At 38.2% G+C, this 15,583-nt stretch overlaps 1 protein-coding gene across 4 annotated transcripts in view; it reads left to right on the top strand.

Annotated features, from left to right (window-relative positions):
- The first annotated feature begins 3,693 nt into the window (after positions 1-3,693).
- Positions 3,694-15,583, top strand: part of LOC131332021 (midasin-like) — a 38,770-nt gene continuing 26,880 nt past the window's right edge. For 2 of the 4 annotated variants that reach the window (XM_058366033.1, XM_058366032.1), the window contains exons 1-25: positions 3,709-3,778; positions 3,968-4,136; positions 4,266-4,603; positions 4,767-4,851; positions 5,183-5,460; positions 5,677-5,886; positions 6,167-6,336; positions 7,247-7,356; positions 7,441-7,560; positions 8,178-8,256; positions 8,665-8,790; positions 8,875-8,959; positions 9,098-9,194; positions 9,297-9,431; positions 9,675-9,731; positions 9,822-9,998; positions 10,079-10,204; positions 10,304-12,055; positions 12,795-12,844; positions 12,932-13,127; positions 13,252-13,356; positions 13,448-13,753; positions 14,499-14,692; positions 14,781-14,835; positions 15,421-15,571. In XM_058366033.1, the coding sequence (XP_058222016.1) occupies positions 4,032-4,136; positions 4,266-4,603; positions 4,767-4,851; positions 5,183-5,460; positions 5,677-5,886; positions 6,167-6,336; positions 7,247-7,356; positions 7,441-7,560; positions 8,178-8,256; positions 8,665-8,790; positions 8,875-8,959; positions 9,098-9,194; positions 9,297-9,431; positions 9,675-9,731; positions 9,822-9,998; positions 10,079-10,204; positions 10,304-12,055; positions 12,795-12,844; positions 12,932-13,127; positions 13,252-13,356; positions 13,448-13,753; positions 14,499-14,692; positions 14,781-14,835; positions 15,421-15,571 (5,107 nt within the window). In that variant the 5' untranslated portion in view covers positions 3,709-3,778; positions 3,968-4,031. Of the gene's footprint in view, positions 3,779-3,967; positions 4,137-4,265; positions 4,604-4,766; positions 4,852-5,182; positions 5,461-5,676; positions 5,887-6,166; positions 6,337-7,246; positions 7,357-7,440; positions 7,561-8,177; positions 8,257-8,664; positions 8,791-8,874; positions 8,960-9,097; positions 9,195-9,296; positions 9,432-9,674; positions 9,732-9,821; positions 9,999-10,078; positions 10,205-10,303; positions 12,056-12,794; positions 12,845-12,931; positions 13,128-13,251; positions 13,357-13,447; positions 13,754-14,498; positions 14,693-14,780; positions 14,836-15,420; positions 15,572-15,583 lie in introns of all 4 variants that reach the window. The other 2 variants (XM_058366036.1, XM_058366034.1) reach the window with 2 other exon arrangements.

Raw genomic sequence — 15,583 nt, 5'->3', positions numbered from 1 at the left:
AACCCATCCGATTAAACAACAAATAGTTTAACACTTTTATCCCTAAGGCTGAAATTATGTAGTGTTGGGGTGCATACGGAACTGTCGTTGATGATGGCCGCATCGACGATTGTTGTGAAATCAGTCTCGTTGAAACTGTCTTGAATCAAGTCCCCTTCTTGAGTTTGTGAAGGGGGAGAGAAGCTAACCACACTGGATATAAGTTGGATAGGAACCCAATCACATTATTTTGCTTAGGGTTTTAAACTAAATAAAAGTAATCACAGAAAACTATGATAGAGAATAAATCAATAAACTCACCTTTTTGGATTTAACACCGCCGCGCCGTCGATCAGAAATCACTAAAAGGTAGAGAAATCAAATAGCAGACGATGGTGGTTTGCGGTGGTGTACGATGGTACTGGTGGCGATGGTTGTGGTAACTTCCGAAAGGTGCTGATCGGAGTTTAGTAGTGATGGCGAGCAAGGAGTGGCACTTGAACTTTGAATGATCTGGTTTGAACCAGAGAGAGACGTGGTGATGAGTATTTGGGAAAAGGAAAATCAATTGCAAAAGGTAACAGGGAGAAACATTTCATTTAGGTAATATTCCTAAATGATGAACGATGAACAGAGGATTTATTGGGACTTGGGAGGAAAACTTGTATTTTCATTTAGGTAATATTCTTGATCGAAAAAGTATTTTATAAATCTTCATGCAATTTTTGAAAAAAATTCTATTTCCAAGTTAGTATGCTAATCGAAAATGTATACTGTAAGTTATTAGCACGTGGTTTGGCTTCACAATTCGGGTTGGCTAATTTTTTTTTCCTTTACTCAATGTATTTTCGCATTTATCAATTTTGTGTTAATTTTTGTAAATTATTATTAGTTAGTCTCGAATGAAGGAATTGAAAGAGTAAAATTATGATCCACATTTAAATTTTTTGAAAAAGAAAGAAAATTTTGAGTTTGGATCATAATTTTTTACTTTTTTGATTTCTCTCATTGAGACGCACCAATAGTCTACAAATTTGACGCAAAACTAATAGATACAAAAAATAATAATGATGGATGGCATAATTGATATTATAGAAGGTACATTCAACGGCTGAGATCTACAGGTAGAAAGGCTAACGACATATTTGGAAAGGATGGTACAAATGCAAAAACATACTTCTAATTACCCGAAATCATAGTTCGGGTAATTGATATTGTAGAAGGTGGAAAAGATTTCGGAGATTGAAAGGAATTTGGAAATATTACCTTTAGAGCCTATAATTAAAGAAATGAATAGGTGGGATTTAAAATACAATCTGTCATAAAAATGCAATAAGGAATTAATAGTAGGTTTCCAAATATAATTTTAGCCATACTATCCGTTAATCTCAGCCGTAGAAAAAATATGTACCGATCTTAGGGTCCAAAATATAAGAGGAAATTTAGGGGATTTGAAAACTTCCCTGTCATATTATATAGATACTACTCCGTTTTAAGGAAACAACGTAATTATCAACTTTAAAAAACAAAGAATGTTTCCTTTTAGTATATGAATCAAAAAAGGTTTGTTTCGTTTTTGAATGTTAAAAAATCAACCTAAAAGGAAATTATTGAGTTGGATGTAGGAAAATTAAATAGGAAAACCTTCTTAAGGAAACAACGTACAAGCAATTAATTGAAAGGATTTATCGGTCATAAGGTTAGGGGAGTTTATATTAGGAAGTACTCTCTCGATCAAACAGCTACAACTAACATGAAATATTAATCGGACAGTTGTAGAGGGTGCTGGATTTATATGTATAGACAAAAACCGCTATGTTTTATAATATAGATAATAATTGCGGGTTTTAGTAGGTGAAGTGCTCCTGTAGGAATTCTCGATTTCGCATCCTCTTTATCATGGTGAAGTTTCAAAATTCAGTAATGCTCAAGTATTTGTCATCATCCCTTGAAAATCCAAGCACTCACCTGTCTGTTGTGAGTCGTGACTACCCAATATGAGCTTTTTGCTGGCATGAACGATCAAGTAACTAAGTAGCAAGTACTCAGGTTTCAGCTAAATTCATGGCATAAGACGTCAACTCATTTGCAGGTTTTGGATTTTGTAGTACCGATAGATGTTTTCCGTCAATGCTTTTGCGAGATTTCTTGCGTAACAGTGTTAATTCAAATCAGGTTTTGCTGGGTTGATTGTGGACATCTGCCATTGAAATTAATCAATTTTTCGCTGGGCCCTGGGATTAGGACTTAACTAGTTCCATTCACGTAATGAGAAATCATTCTAATTTTGGGTTTTCCCACAAATCATCGTTATACATTTACCATGGTATTATTAGAGCGATTCGATCTACCTTTTTCCATGTTGATCTTCTTCAACCTTCATCCTTGTCGATCAATCTAGGCTCCAGCGACAGGCTTTTTCCAATCTGTTTACAGCATCTTTGCTAGCGACAGCCTCCGACGAAACCTTTTAACTGAGTTCGATCATCTTCGCCAGACTTTTTATGCAATGGGAATCATAGTTGCACTTTTGTTACTCCCTCCATTTTAAATTGGTCGCTCCCAATGAAAAGTTGTGCAATCTTCGGGTTGAACATACAGTACTTTAATTGCAAGGTTTTTCATAGGGGCCCAACTAATATCTAAACGAATGCATGGGATTAACCACATGCAGAGACGGATCCACAATTTAGTCGCAATGGGATTAAATATCTATACCACATATAATTTATTTTTCGTACAAAAAAATCACATACAGTCTGTTCAATAAGATCTAAGTTTATCCTAATTCCTCCATTCGTCCTTTCTTGTCTGTTATTTTCAATATCTTTTCATGTTTTCAATCATTTATATCTTCTAATATGAATTTTCAAAAATTATGCAAAATATTATAAATTGAAAGATATAAACAATTAAAAAATATAACAACATTAAAAAATAGACAAACAAAATGAGAGGGAGAGAGTAGCAAATTGGACAACACAAAAGATTACTAACCACAGTGCAAAATGCACCGATAAAGTTTTTAATTTTAACTTGGAGAAACTATCATACCCAAGCTTTTTCACATTAATTGGTAATTGTCTGACCTCCCTTCTATCTAGATAGATTGCGTGCTTTTGTCTTTGCAGGAGTCTATGCTTGCTTTTGGGGAGGGAGAGAGAGAGAAACAAATTATAGAGTATAGAAGTCTATAGACTTGTAGACTTTGTGAAGAGAGAAAAAACGTTGAGTTATTTGTATAACGTCACAATCAAAGAGGGCAATAATTTGTATATCCCGTGGAATTTTTAGGGTAATAATATCCTTTGAGGCAAAATTATAGAATACTCTTCAAAACTATACCTGCTCTAAGAGTATTTTGAGACTTAGTGGGGTCAAGTGACCCACCTTGACCTAGTATAGGTCCACCCTTGACCACATGGGGTAACATAGAAATTTGTAGCTTGAAATTTTTTCCGATAATTCAAGTGTTTTAGTTCATGTGCATTCCGAGTTTCGACTAATTTTTGGAACCAATTATAGCACGAGCAAAAATTCGTATGGACCAACCTTAAAATAATTGAGCTACACAGGATCCATAGTACATGCGTAGCTTTTAGAAGTTGATGGTAGGAGTAAATATGGAATATTTTAAAACAATAGGGTGAAATACGTAACTTTGTGAATATATAAATGTGTCAACCCTAAAACCTTCCCAAAACCTTTTTGTTAAACCTAACGGCTCTTGAAATTCCGACGTACCTCCCAGAAACAAACAAACCTAACAGCTCGGCTACCATCGGCGGCCAAAGCATCTGTTCGTCTCTCTCTCTCCGTTATTCTGTCCGCCCGTCTTACGGTTTTATTTTTTATTTTTTATTTTTTATTTTATGGGTATTTTAGATGCTTAATAGGAGCACTAACTTCTCTTGGTTTTGGTGAATGAAAGCATATTATTTTCTGGTGCCTGAAGCGGTGGCTAATGTCTTTCTATGCTTCTGCCCAGGACCTGAAGCGGTGACCACTCTTAAATTGTCAGAAACTTGTTAAGTTATCTTGTTGAGGTCTTAATGGCGATTTACCAAAGTTCTCGTCTCGAATTTGAGCTCGAGAGGTTCCTCTCTCGGTGTCCCAAACTTTCTTCTGTTTCACGACTCAATTCGCTCTTACAACAGGTATTGGGTCTCATCACTATCCTTAGCAAGACTTCGTTTTTGTGGTTTGGAAATACTGTATGCGCCTCATTGTAAGATATTTATTTTGCAAGACTTTGTTGTTATGGTATGGAAATTTTGCATGCGCAGGGACACTCGTTGACAGAGGAAGAAATGGTGAATTCATTGGCAGAGCTTTTTCTGAACCCAAACTATACAATTCCATTATTGGGGTGTTTTCGTTTTATAGCTCAGAAGATTGTGGACAGGGCTGTGGCATTGCTTCGTCTGGTGCCTGATTTAACACTTGATTCTGATGTACCCATGGTGGAATCCCCCAAAAATGAAATCCTCGGAGAAACTGGAAACTTGGATGATGGGGTTGGAGTTATTGACGTGTATATTAGAAGTGGGAGGACTTTAGTTCTTCATGAGCTTGCTTGCCTGGCCTTATGTCGAGCTCTGGATTTGGCACCTTTTTTATTGGGGTAGGTGTGCTTTTTTGTGAGGTGTTTTGAATTATTTTGCAAAGAAGAGGTTGATGTGATTTACTTCAGGAGTGTTTCAATGTCTTGCATGCATAAAAAAAATGCACAATCCCATTCCCGTAATTACGTTCATTAACTGATGTTTATTGTTTATGTTTTGCAGTTCTGTGTTGAGCTATTTTAAATTTGCTCCTCCTCCTTTTGAACGGATTATGCAGAGAAAATATATTTCTGAGTTATCTGTTAAGGTACATGGTTGTGTTTTTACCCCGATTGTGCTTAGAATGAATTCTCTCTTGCCTACCTGTACAAAAGAAATGCCTTTTTTCTTATCAATGCCTTATTTCCCCCCTTTGTTTTCTATTTTGAATGTGCTGGCTATGGCACATGGTTATTGTCTTCACTGTGCGACTGAAGTCTTAAGTTTTTATTTGATCTTGTTCAAGTTATTTGCTTCTGCAGGTAGTTTCTTATTGCAACTGCTTCTCTTTCTGTTGTTTGTCCAATTCAGTTCCCCTCTCTGAACGGGGGAAGTGGTTTTGGATCGTTGCCACTAATTAATGACCCTTTTGTTTTCAGACTGGAACACAGTATTTATTAAATGTTATCCGAGCATCATACCGCCTCCTCTTGACACGACCTGAAGTTTTTGCCGCACTTTGGGATTGGTACTGTTTTTTAGACCTTGTGCCTCAAGCTGCAGATCTTGAGCCTGGTGATGATGCCAAGTTGTATGAGAATGTTTCAGACATGAAATGGTGTGGGATACAGATCCTGTCAGTAGTTCTCAAAATAAGTGACAGAGCAACCAACAACGTTGGTCTTGGGCCGAAAGATGCTTTTGCATGTTTATTGCGGTTGGCCTCCCTTTGCGTTCTTTCTAAATTGAAATTATACACTTTCAAGCTTCATGGGTTCAAGAATATGTTGAGGAATTGTTGAGGGAAATATACCTTGGAATACATTTACCTTGCCATCAACAAATCCCTTAGCAAATCTTGATGCGAATTACATTCTCAGTGATTTGCAGTGTTTCTTTTTCTTTTTTTAAGCTTTTGTTATGCCATTTGCAGCTGGCAGGAATTCTGTCAGGATGTGTCATTAGAGAAAGCTGGCTGGTATATTGAACCACTTTTGCATGAGGGGTCCCCTTCTTTTGATGGAAACCTTGCAGTCAGTCAGGAAAATAGACTTTGGACTTCTACTTCTGCTTTTGCAGCCCCTTCCTCTTCAATGTTTCTTGACCTTGAGCCATCACATTGGAATAGAAGGTCGGCTTCACGGTACATGTTCTTGACTTTGAATATTGGTCATTTTTATACTTCTGTTGAGTTATGCAGCTTGTAGTCTGCTGTTAATGGGTGTTTTATACGGATGACAAAGTGGCGAGCCCGTGACAGTGTGTCTTTGTAGACAGGTGGTGTGGGTTAGATTGGTTAATCACTCACCGCCACTCATCTTGAAATAATAAAAGAATACTAATATTTTCGTGTACCATATTTTCTACTTTTAATTTGGCATCATATTATGTTATCTGAATCTTGGCTCTTTAAACATATTCAGGATTGTGACATCCACTCGACACCCTTTTATCTTGACGTCTACCATGAAGAAAAGTTTTGAGATGGTTCAGTTGTCAGTGGACCAAAAGTGGCCTGTTCTTCTTTATGGTCCTCCTGGGGCAGGGAAAACAAAATTAATTAATGAATTAGCTTGGGATAGTGGAAGTCCTGGTACGTACTTCTACCTTGGTTTAGTTATCATGTATTTGACAGTATTAGATTTTGTTTGGGCTTATGGTGGCTGGAATTTTTCCCAAATCCCCTCCCAAGAACTTGTTAATTGCCAGTAGTTGGGAGAGGGAGAGAACCCTTAGTTACTCTCTCTTTTTCGATTTTATCAGTATTGCTTCTCTCTTAACCTCCACTAAAGGTAGTTTTTTTTTTTGATATACCGTGTAGCGGTGGACCTAGGTATGATAATGCATGAAGTGTAGGAGGTTTAATCATTTTTCCTCATAAGAAACATGTACTTCTCCCAAAAGTGATTTGGATCACCACTTTTTCTGTTGTCAGCTGTTTTGGGGTTCTGTGGGCTAACTTATCTAGTTGTCTTCATAGCATGTCTGGGTTGTTCACAGACAAGGAAGTTGGAGATATTGACTTTGTGGTGATTGTGGTGCTGGGACTTGTGGAGAAGATTCATAATAGGGAGCACTTTATTTTTTTATATACGATCTCAAGAGGCTGTATTCTCATTCTCCTTAAAGTGGGCCAGTGGGGTGTTGATATCAAAAACCACATTAATAGACCGTGGGGCTGGGATCTGAAATTTCCAGTTCTGGTGTTTGGTAGTCTACAAAACGTGTCGAGAAATCATCAGTGGTTTTTGATTGGTTATTTCTTCTGTACATTTGTACCTTATCTGTCTAATAATGTGGTATTTGATTGGTTATCATCTAGTTTAGAGGCATGTGTTTTGAATGTTTCTCGGGTTAACTGTATTATTTGTTGCGTTTCTGCAAATGTTCCGTGTTGCATTGATTTGACCGTCTCCATTGATTTTCATGGTTCAGTGGTACCCATCAGCCCTGATTTGATGTTTATTTGGTCACTTATTACGTTTTTTCACTTTGTGTTGAAGTTTTATCTATTCACATGGATGAGCAAATTGATGGCAAAACATTGATCGGAAGTTATATCTGTTCAGAGAAACCTGGTGAATTTAGATGGCAGCCTGGTTCTCTTACTCAGGTATGTCCTCCATAGAAGAATTTTTTTTTTTTTTTGCTGATAATGTTCGTTGTAGTCTTAATTTATTGTTTTCACTACTTCTAGGCTATTATCAATGGACTTTGGTTTGTTTTTGAGGATATCGATAAAGCTCCATCTGATGTGCAATCCATCTTGTTGCCATTATTGGAGGGTGCAAGTTCATTCTTAACTGGCCATGGGGAGGTATTTACCTATATCTCTCTCTCAAAGTATTCTATTTGCACTTTTTTGGCCGAGCTTCATTTGTCCATACATGTTATTTCTTTCTTGTTCTTGAGCAGGATGAATAGCCTCAAATTATTCTTTGAGCTTTATCCCCTTGTGTTGTTTCCATGTGAACATTCCAGTTTTCTTGAAACTGGTGTTTACGTTGGCTCTTGTTATAAGGTGGTGTTCTACTAGGGTTCATGAGTCTTCTTGCTAATTAAAATGAGGTTTCTCCAATTTACATGATATCAATACTATAAAGCAATTAACTAACATTACAAAAGTTAAAAAAAAAGTATTGAAGACATCTTTTTTCAAACACCATTCAAAATTCTGTTATTTTTCCATTTGGAGTTGTACTAATAAGACTTGAACTAAAGAAGTTGTAAGTTTTTTGAGGTTCTGACCTTTGTGTGATTTGGCTACGGCCCTTTTGTGCTTCCTCTCTGCCCTTTTTCCCTTCTGATTCTGTGTTACTCTGTTTTTGGCATAAGTGTTTCTTCATCTGCCCTCTGTTTGTATTTATTCATATGTAGCATTCTTCCACTGCAAATCTGCTTGTTTGGAAAGACTGAAAGACCGTACATTAGCAGGTGATAAGGGTGGCAGAAAGCTTTCGACTATTTGCCACAGTGTCAAGTTCAAAGTTTCATATTTCACAAGCTACAGAAGGTAAAAGCAATTGAACTTCAGCAGGCTTCCGTTTTGGAAACCTTACTATATTTTCATTTAGTGATTTCATTAAACATGATCGAACTCTCTTTGTACTTTCACACTGACACGTACCCTCTCCTTTTATACTATGGCTTGTTGCTACACTGGGCAATCGCCACGATTTATTAACTATGTAAACCATATATTTCATTCGCAGAGGAAGTCAAATCTTGATATGCATGTTTATATATTTATTTTTTGATGATTATGACGTCCGTGTCTGTGTGTGTGAGAGAGAGAGAGTTGGGGGGGGGAGGTCGTCGGTAAATGATTGTTGTGACCTTCTGACTAATCTAAAGGTTTCTATTTTACTCAAGCATGTAGTGTTAGATGTTTTGACATACTTAGGTACTCATCATTGAACAGTTGGTCGGAGTGCTGTTGGTGCTCTTTGGAGGAGAGTGATGATTGGACCCCCATGTGGTGATGACTTGAGAAGCATAGTGAAAGCACGCTATCCAGATTTGGAGTCACTGGCTGAGAGACTCATTGGTAGGGGAGGTCAATACGGTTATAGTTGACAACTTGTGTCAGCTTGAGTTTTTTTCCTTTGACAGCTATTGATTATTCTGGCAGAGACTTTTGAAAGGGTTAATCAGCTCACAAGATTTCAGTTTGGAATTTCTGCTGCTTCTTGCACTCTCAGCAGATTCTCCCTAAGGTGGTTAACTGTGTTCACTTTTTCTGCAGATTTACTCCGCTGTATAGAGTGTACTGCCTATATTAATTGACTTTATCGCTGCACAGTTTATGAGTTCTGCAACTTATAATAGTTCTATTTATCCCTTTACAACTGCAGGGATCTGATGAAATGGTGCAAGAGGATTGATGCTCTGGGTTTTAGTGTCAGCGGGGATGATCTGCCAACTTATGTGTGTAGCTGTATTTATCAAGAGGTTTGGAACAGTTGTCCCTACTCTTTTGCGGGATCTTCTTATGCTTGCTTTTTTGTGACTGGGAAGTAGCAGTTAATTTTGTATTTCCTAACTGTTCCTTAGGCTGTAGATGTTTTTGCATCTTTCACAACTTCAGTGGATAATCGGCTGAATATCATGAAATGCATTGCAAAGATGTGGGCTCTGCCGATGTCTGCGTCAGAGACTTTGTATCCTGTTAACAAACCATTGATCCAGGTTTTCAAGATTTCCACATGCAACATCTTACCTGTTGGCTGTATTTGGATAAAGGATTCGTGGAGTGAGGTGTGGAGGGGAGGAAAAGGTATGGGAAACCAACCTTGAACTTGTGAAGGAAAATCTATCATGTTGTCTTTTCCGTCACCAATCCCTCCGCATCTCCCAATCAAATCCTTGATCCAAACACAACCTTATGATGGCATCCTATTATTGTTCCTCATAGTAGCAACTTACTTGCAGGAGCTCCACTCAGATTTACGTATTGGACGAATTAGCCTCCAATGCGCTGAAAAAGCAGTGAGAGCATGCAATCGATTTTGTCTGTTTGTGTATTGATGATATATTTTTATCTTCTCTGCTAATACAATTTAACTTTGGTGTTTGCAGTTCCATTATGAAAGAAAACCTTTTGTTGAAATTCGAAGTGCAATACATGTTCTTGAGAGGATAGCTTGCTCTGTTAAGCTAAGTGAGCCTGTTCTTTTGGTGGGTGAAACTGGTACTGGGAAAACCACTCTTGTGCAGAGTCTGGCCTTGAGACTGGGTCAGAAACTAACTGTCTTGGTATGTTCATCACATATCTATGAACCTTTGAATCATTAATTCTTTGTATCTTCATGATTTACCCATTTGTTTTGGACCAGAATTTAAGCCAGCAAAGTGATGTTGCTGATTTGTTAGGAGGATTTAAACCTATGAATGCCCAATTTGTGTGCATTCCTCTTTATAAGGAGTTCGATAATCTTTTCACCAGTACATTTCCTAAAAAGGTACTTGTTGGTTTTTCTATGGTTTTGTGCTTTTCAGTTTCACTTCTCAACTTCTTCAGTTGAAATAACTGAGTCGTGTTATTGGTTGTCGCTATTCAGGATAATGAGGATTTTCTTTTTCATCTAAAGAAATTTGTGAGCGATAAGAACTGGAAGATGTTATTACGTGGATTTCAAAAGGGTGTCCGAAAGATACTTGAAACACCAAGATATGGGCCTGGTACCAAGCGAAAAAGACCTTTGGGAGAAGAACTACTGAAAGCTTGGGAAGATTTTTCTTTGAAACTTGAAACTGCTCGTGCACAAATCAATGATTCGGCCGGAATGATGTTTTCATTTGTAGAGGGAGCTTTTGTGACTGCCCTTAGAAATGGGGAGTGGATTTTGCTTGATGAGGTGAGTTTGGCGCCTCCGGAGACATTGCAGAGAGTTATTGGTGTTCTTGAAGACGAGAACAGTTCACTCTGTTTAGCAGAAAGAGGTGATATTGATTATGTCCATAGACATCCCAACTTCCGTCTATTTGCTTGCATGAATCCTGCCACTGATGCTGGAAAGAGAGATTTGCCCTACTCGTTGCGGAGCAGATTCACGGAATACTTTGTTGATGACGTGTTAGATGACGAAGACTTAGTGATGTTTATAAATCAATTTATGGATGACGGTCATTCTGATGTTGAAACTGTTAAGCAAATAGTCCGTTTCTATAAAGCTGCTAAGAAGGAATCTGAAGAAAGGCTGCAAGATGGGGCCAATCAGAAGCCCCAATACAGTTTAAGGTCTCTTTACCGTGCACTAGAATACACAAAGAAGGCAAGAAGAAAGTTCGGATTTCTGAAAGCCCTCTATGATGGATTTTGTATGTTTTTCCTGACTTTATTGGATGGGGCTAGTGCTAAAATAATGAACCAAATGATTTCATCAGTTTTGTTGGGAGGAAATATACCGCCACAAGTCCCTTTCAATACGTACTTGATAGTTGGGGATAAGTCTAGGTTGGATAATTTGTCAGCGAACTATGTCCTGACTACGAGCGTGAAGGAGCACTTAAAAAACCTGGCGCGTGCTATAGTTGTTGGAAGATATCCTGTTCTTCTACAGGGGCCCACGTCTAGTGGGAAGACCAGCCTTGTTCAGTATCTTGCTGAAATAACTGGTCATGAGTTTGTTCGGATCAATAACCATGAACACACAGACCTTCAAGAATATATTGGTTCTTACATCACTGATGCTGGTGGAAGGTTGACATTCCATGAAGGCGTATTGGTTAAGGCTGTTCGGAAAGGGTACTGGATAGTTCTAGATGAGCTTAACCTGGCTCCATCTGATGTGCTGGAAGCATTGAACAGGTTGCTGGATGACAATAGGGAACTATTTATACCTGAATTACACGAAACTATTCGTGCACATCCTGGTTTTATGCTGTTTGCTACTCAAAATCCGCCTACTTTTTATGGTGGACGTAAAATGCTATCTCGAGCATTTCGAAACCGGTTTGTGGAAGTGCATGTTGATGAAATACCTGAAGGAGAGTTGAGTGAAATATTGGAGAAGAGGTGCAAGATTCCCGAAAGTTATGCCAAGAAAATGGTTGAAGTTATGAAGGAGTTGCAGTTCCGTAGACAGAGTAGTAAAGTTTTTGCTGGGAAACATGGGTTTATAACCCCACGTGACTTGTTTCGGTGGGCCAATCGGTTCCGAACATTTGGGAATTCATACGAAGATTTAGCCCGTGATGGTTATTTTTTGTTGGCAGAGAGGCTGAGAGATGAGTCTGAGAAAATTGTCGTTCAAGAAGTGCTGGAGAGGCAGCTCCGTGTTAAACTTACCACTGAGAGTCTGTACCAGAAGGTTTATATACTATCTCTATGCGTTTCACTCATTAACTGCATGCACTGCTCACCTATAGTATTTGGGCAACCAGGTTGCATGATGCCACCTGGAATTTTTGGAGTTGCACTAACATCTGAAGCAAATGTCAGCCATTATAAGTATTTTCTTGTTGACTATTTGTGATACATTTGGTACTTGAGTCCACCTAACCAGGCGTTGTCATATGGTAAATTAACGTGCAAAATTTTCTTTGGAATACATAATATGGTACAATGTTTATGGAAATAAATGGTGCCCACTATCCTCCTAAAGCTGACTCTTTTACTTTGCCTTTGTAAATGTGGATCTTGAGTTGTCTTCATGCATTCTCTTCTGTTGTTTTATTTGACTGATTGCTAATGGATAGCGTGTCCAAGTGTTCATGATCTCTTACACACCCATTCTACTTTGTAGGTCCACATAGGCATTGTGTTCACAATTTATAGAAACAGTGTGTGGTGAAGAGGCATAAATCCACTATTCTGAGCACCTGTTCTTGAATGTCTTGTATAACATGAACCACCAGTGGACATTGGGTTAGTTTTGTTTTGTTTGTTAATTGGTTTAATTAAAGTATGTGGAAGCTGCTTTGGAGGTAGATTGTTGGTTGAATTGGTCACTGGTCAGTATGCTTCGGAAATTGCTTGCAGTAGACATACCCGCATTTGAAATATCTCCTCGTTCAATTTGGTTGAATAGTGCTCATTCTGTAATTCAGGATCCAGCAGTGAGAGACAAGATCTTAAGCCTACGCTATGGCTCCGAAAAGTATGAATTTACCTCATAATTGTGCTTATTGTGCTGAGTTCGGTTCGTAACCTTCTGAAAATTTTCCACCTCTTTTCCTGTTTGTAGCATTGCCTTGACTGAGAGTATGTGGAGGTTACACTTTCTTATCGAACGCTGTTACAAGATGCGCGAACCTGTCCTCCTTGTTGGTGAAACGGGTGGTGGGAAGACAACTGTCTGCCAGTTACTTAGCATCATGTTAGGTTCCACATTACACATTTTGAATTGCCATCAATACACGGAGACATCGGACTTTCTTGGGGTTTGTGGCCTTTTAATCTAATTTTGACTTATCTTGCTATGTTTCTGTCTCTTTTCTTGTTGTAAAGGAGAAGTTTCACTTTGTGAACGCCTATAGTAATTTTCTATCATTGACTATTAAACAGGGTTTTTTTCCTGTACGAGAGAGATCAATTATTGCTTCTGAGTTTAAAAATCTATGCAAGCAAGTAATGCTGTCGAAGGCTTTTGTCTACTTTCCTGGCGCTGCTGTATGTTTCTTTTATCCAGCTCTTTATTACTTGTGTTTTTTTGTTTGGTAACCCTTAAGCTGATTGTCATGCTGATTGTTTTTGCCCGCAGAAAATATCTGCAGACATTGGTGAAGCTTCAACAACTATTGATCAGCTGGATGTAGTTATAAATAGTTACAGAGAGGGTCTTGTTTCCCATCCTGAGGTTACTCTAGAAGATCTTGATTCAATTGAAAATTTGAAACTGTACCTATCTCAGCTGCAACAGAAGTGGCAGACCATTTTCATGTGGCAAGATGGACCACTTGTACAAGCAATGAAGAATGGTGACCTCTTGCTTGTGGATGAGATTTCTTTGGCGGATGATAGTGTGCTCGAAAGACTAAATAGTGTCTTGGAGCCAGAGAGGAAATTGGTGGGTAACTTTTTCAGGAGATCTGGTTTCTTGATATGGTTTGATAGTTTGATATCAATTTCATATCTGCTTGAGTTAGCACCCGGTCCTTTTCTCATCGTAGTTATATGATTTTACCTATGCGATTCAACGATGTGTTTGTCTGCTTTTGATGATTGCCTGGACTTAAAACATGAAGTATGTAATATTCCATATATCTGGGATACATGCCTTACTTTTTACAGGTTAATTTTACTTGCATTTCCTGACCTTCACTGGTTCTCTTGCCATTCGATGCGATCAGTTTCGGATGAATTACCATCTCATCCTCAATACATATTTTGCGAGTCTTGTGAATAATTAGAAGCTATACATGCGGAGGACATTTACAAGAATTTCTGATCATTTCATTTTAAAGGTTGTCAAAATACTTCAGTGATGGGAAGAAATTTTGTTCGCGTGTATGAAAAAAATGAAAAAAAGTCCCTTTCTGGGGTTTCTATTATGTTGACCTTGTCAGCATGCTGACAATCCACTCAAGATTTTCCGCCCGTTTTCGGCAAATGGTCACCACTTGCTTGTTTTCCTCGTGATAAGTGATGTGTATGCAGTTTTCATCCAGTCACTTTACGTTTGTTTCACTGCTGTCCAGGTTTTTCAATGTAACTTCCCATGTAGTGTTGCCGATCTACTTCTTTTCTTCCAGTCTGTTTGGTTTGATGTTTTGAGGTTTTTTCCAGAATTTCAGTTTCATTTTTTCCTGCAGTCTTTGGCTGAGAAAGGAGGTCTTGATCTTGAGAAACTGACTGCTCATCCTGACTTTATGATTCTTGCAACAATGAATCCTGGTGGTGATTATGGGAAGAAGGAACTATCTCCTGCCCTGCGCAATCGATTTACGGAGATATGGGTTCCTCCTGTCAATGACCTAAAGGAGCTGAGAACTATAGCTCTACAGAGGTATGTGAAAGTGAAACCTCAAAAGCAAATTTGGATGTAGCTTAATTCGCTAACGTGTTCTTCTCTAATATTCCCGATAATGTTGCAGAATTTCAGAACCGGGCCGATCTTATGTTGTTGATTCTATGCTAAATTTTTGGCAGGTATAGTTTGCTGTATTTCTCATGGAGTTTTTTTTCCCCCTGTAGCAAATGAACTCTTCAAATAATATAAGAGATTAAGAGAGAGGATATTGCCTTTATGATTAATTGTGTATGATAGAGATTAACAATATGTTACTGGTTTCAACTCCAGTGGATGGAAAAAACGTCATTACTTGATTGTGCTTTGAAGCGTGTTCCTTTTTGGCTAAGTTAGGTGTAAATAGGCTTTCTATTTTGCCTCACCTTTTTTCAGTCCGAAACCAACTGGTGCAAGGAAGATGTCTTTCTTTACGAGTCTGCAGTAAGCTTTAGAATCAGTTTTACAATTCTTATCTCTTACACCTCGGCCGTAAAAATCTTGCAAGTACCATAGGTTATTTTGGCATCAGCATTTTAGCTTGTGTTGTCATTTCTTTTACAAATTCTAACATTGGGGTTACCTGGTCTCTTATGCAAATGTAAACCACTTTGGGCTTCTTTTACTTTTGACCTTGTTGGCTTGTTCGTTTTCTGCTAACCCTTGAACTACAACTGGCGCCATTGTATGACTATGCTTCTATTGGTTTTTTTGTTCCTGCCTTCCAGTGGTTCAATCAGTTACAAACAGGAAGAACTCTGACTGTCAGAGATCTTTTGTCCTGGTTAGCATTTATTGATGCAACCATGGGGAATTTACCACCTGAAGATGCCCTAATACATGGGGCTTTCCTTGTTTTGCTTGATGGAATAAGTTTAGGTATGTTAGCGT

Source organism: Rhododendron vialii, chromosome 7a (genome assembly GCF_030253575.1).
Source record: "Rhododendron vialii isolate Sample 1 chromosome 7a, ASM3025357v1".
Classification (NCBI taxonomy): domain Eukaryota; kingdom Viridiplantae; phylum Streptophyta; class Magnoliopsida; order Ericales; family Ericaceae; genus Rhododendron; species Rhododendron vialii.
Note: the sequence above shows the minus strand (reverse complement) of the source record. Positions and strands in the feature narration are given on the sequence as shown.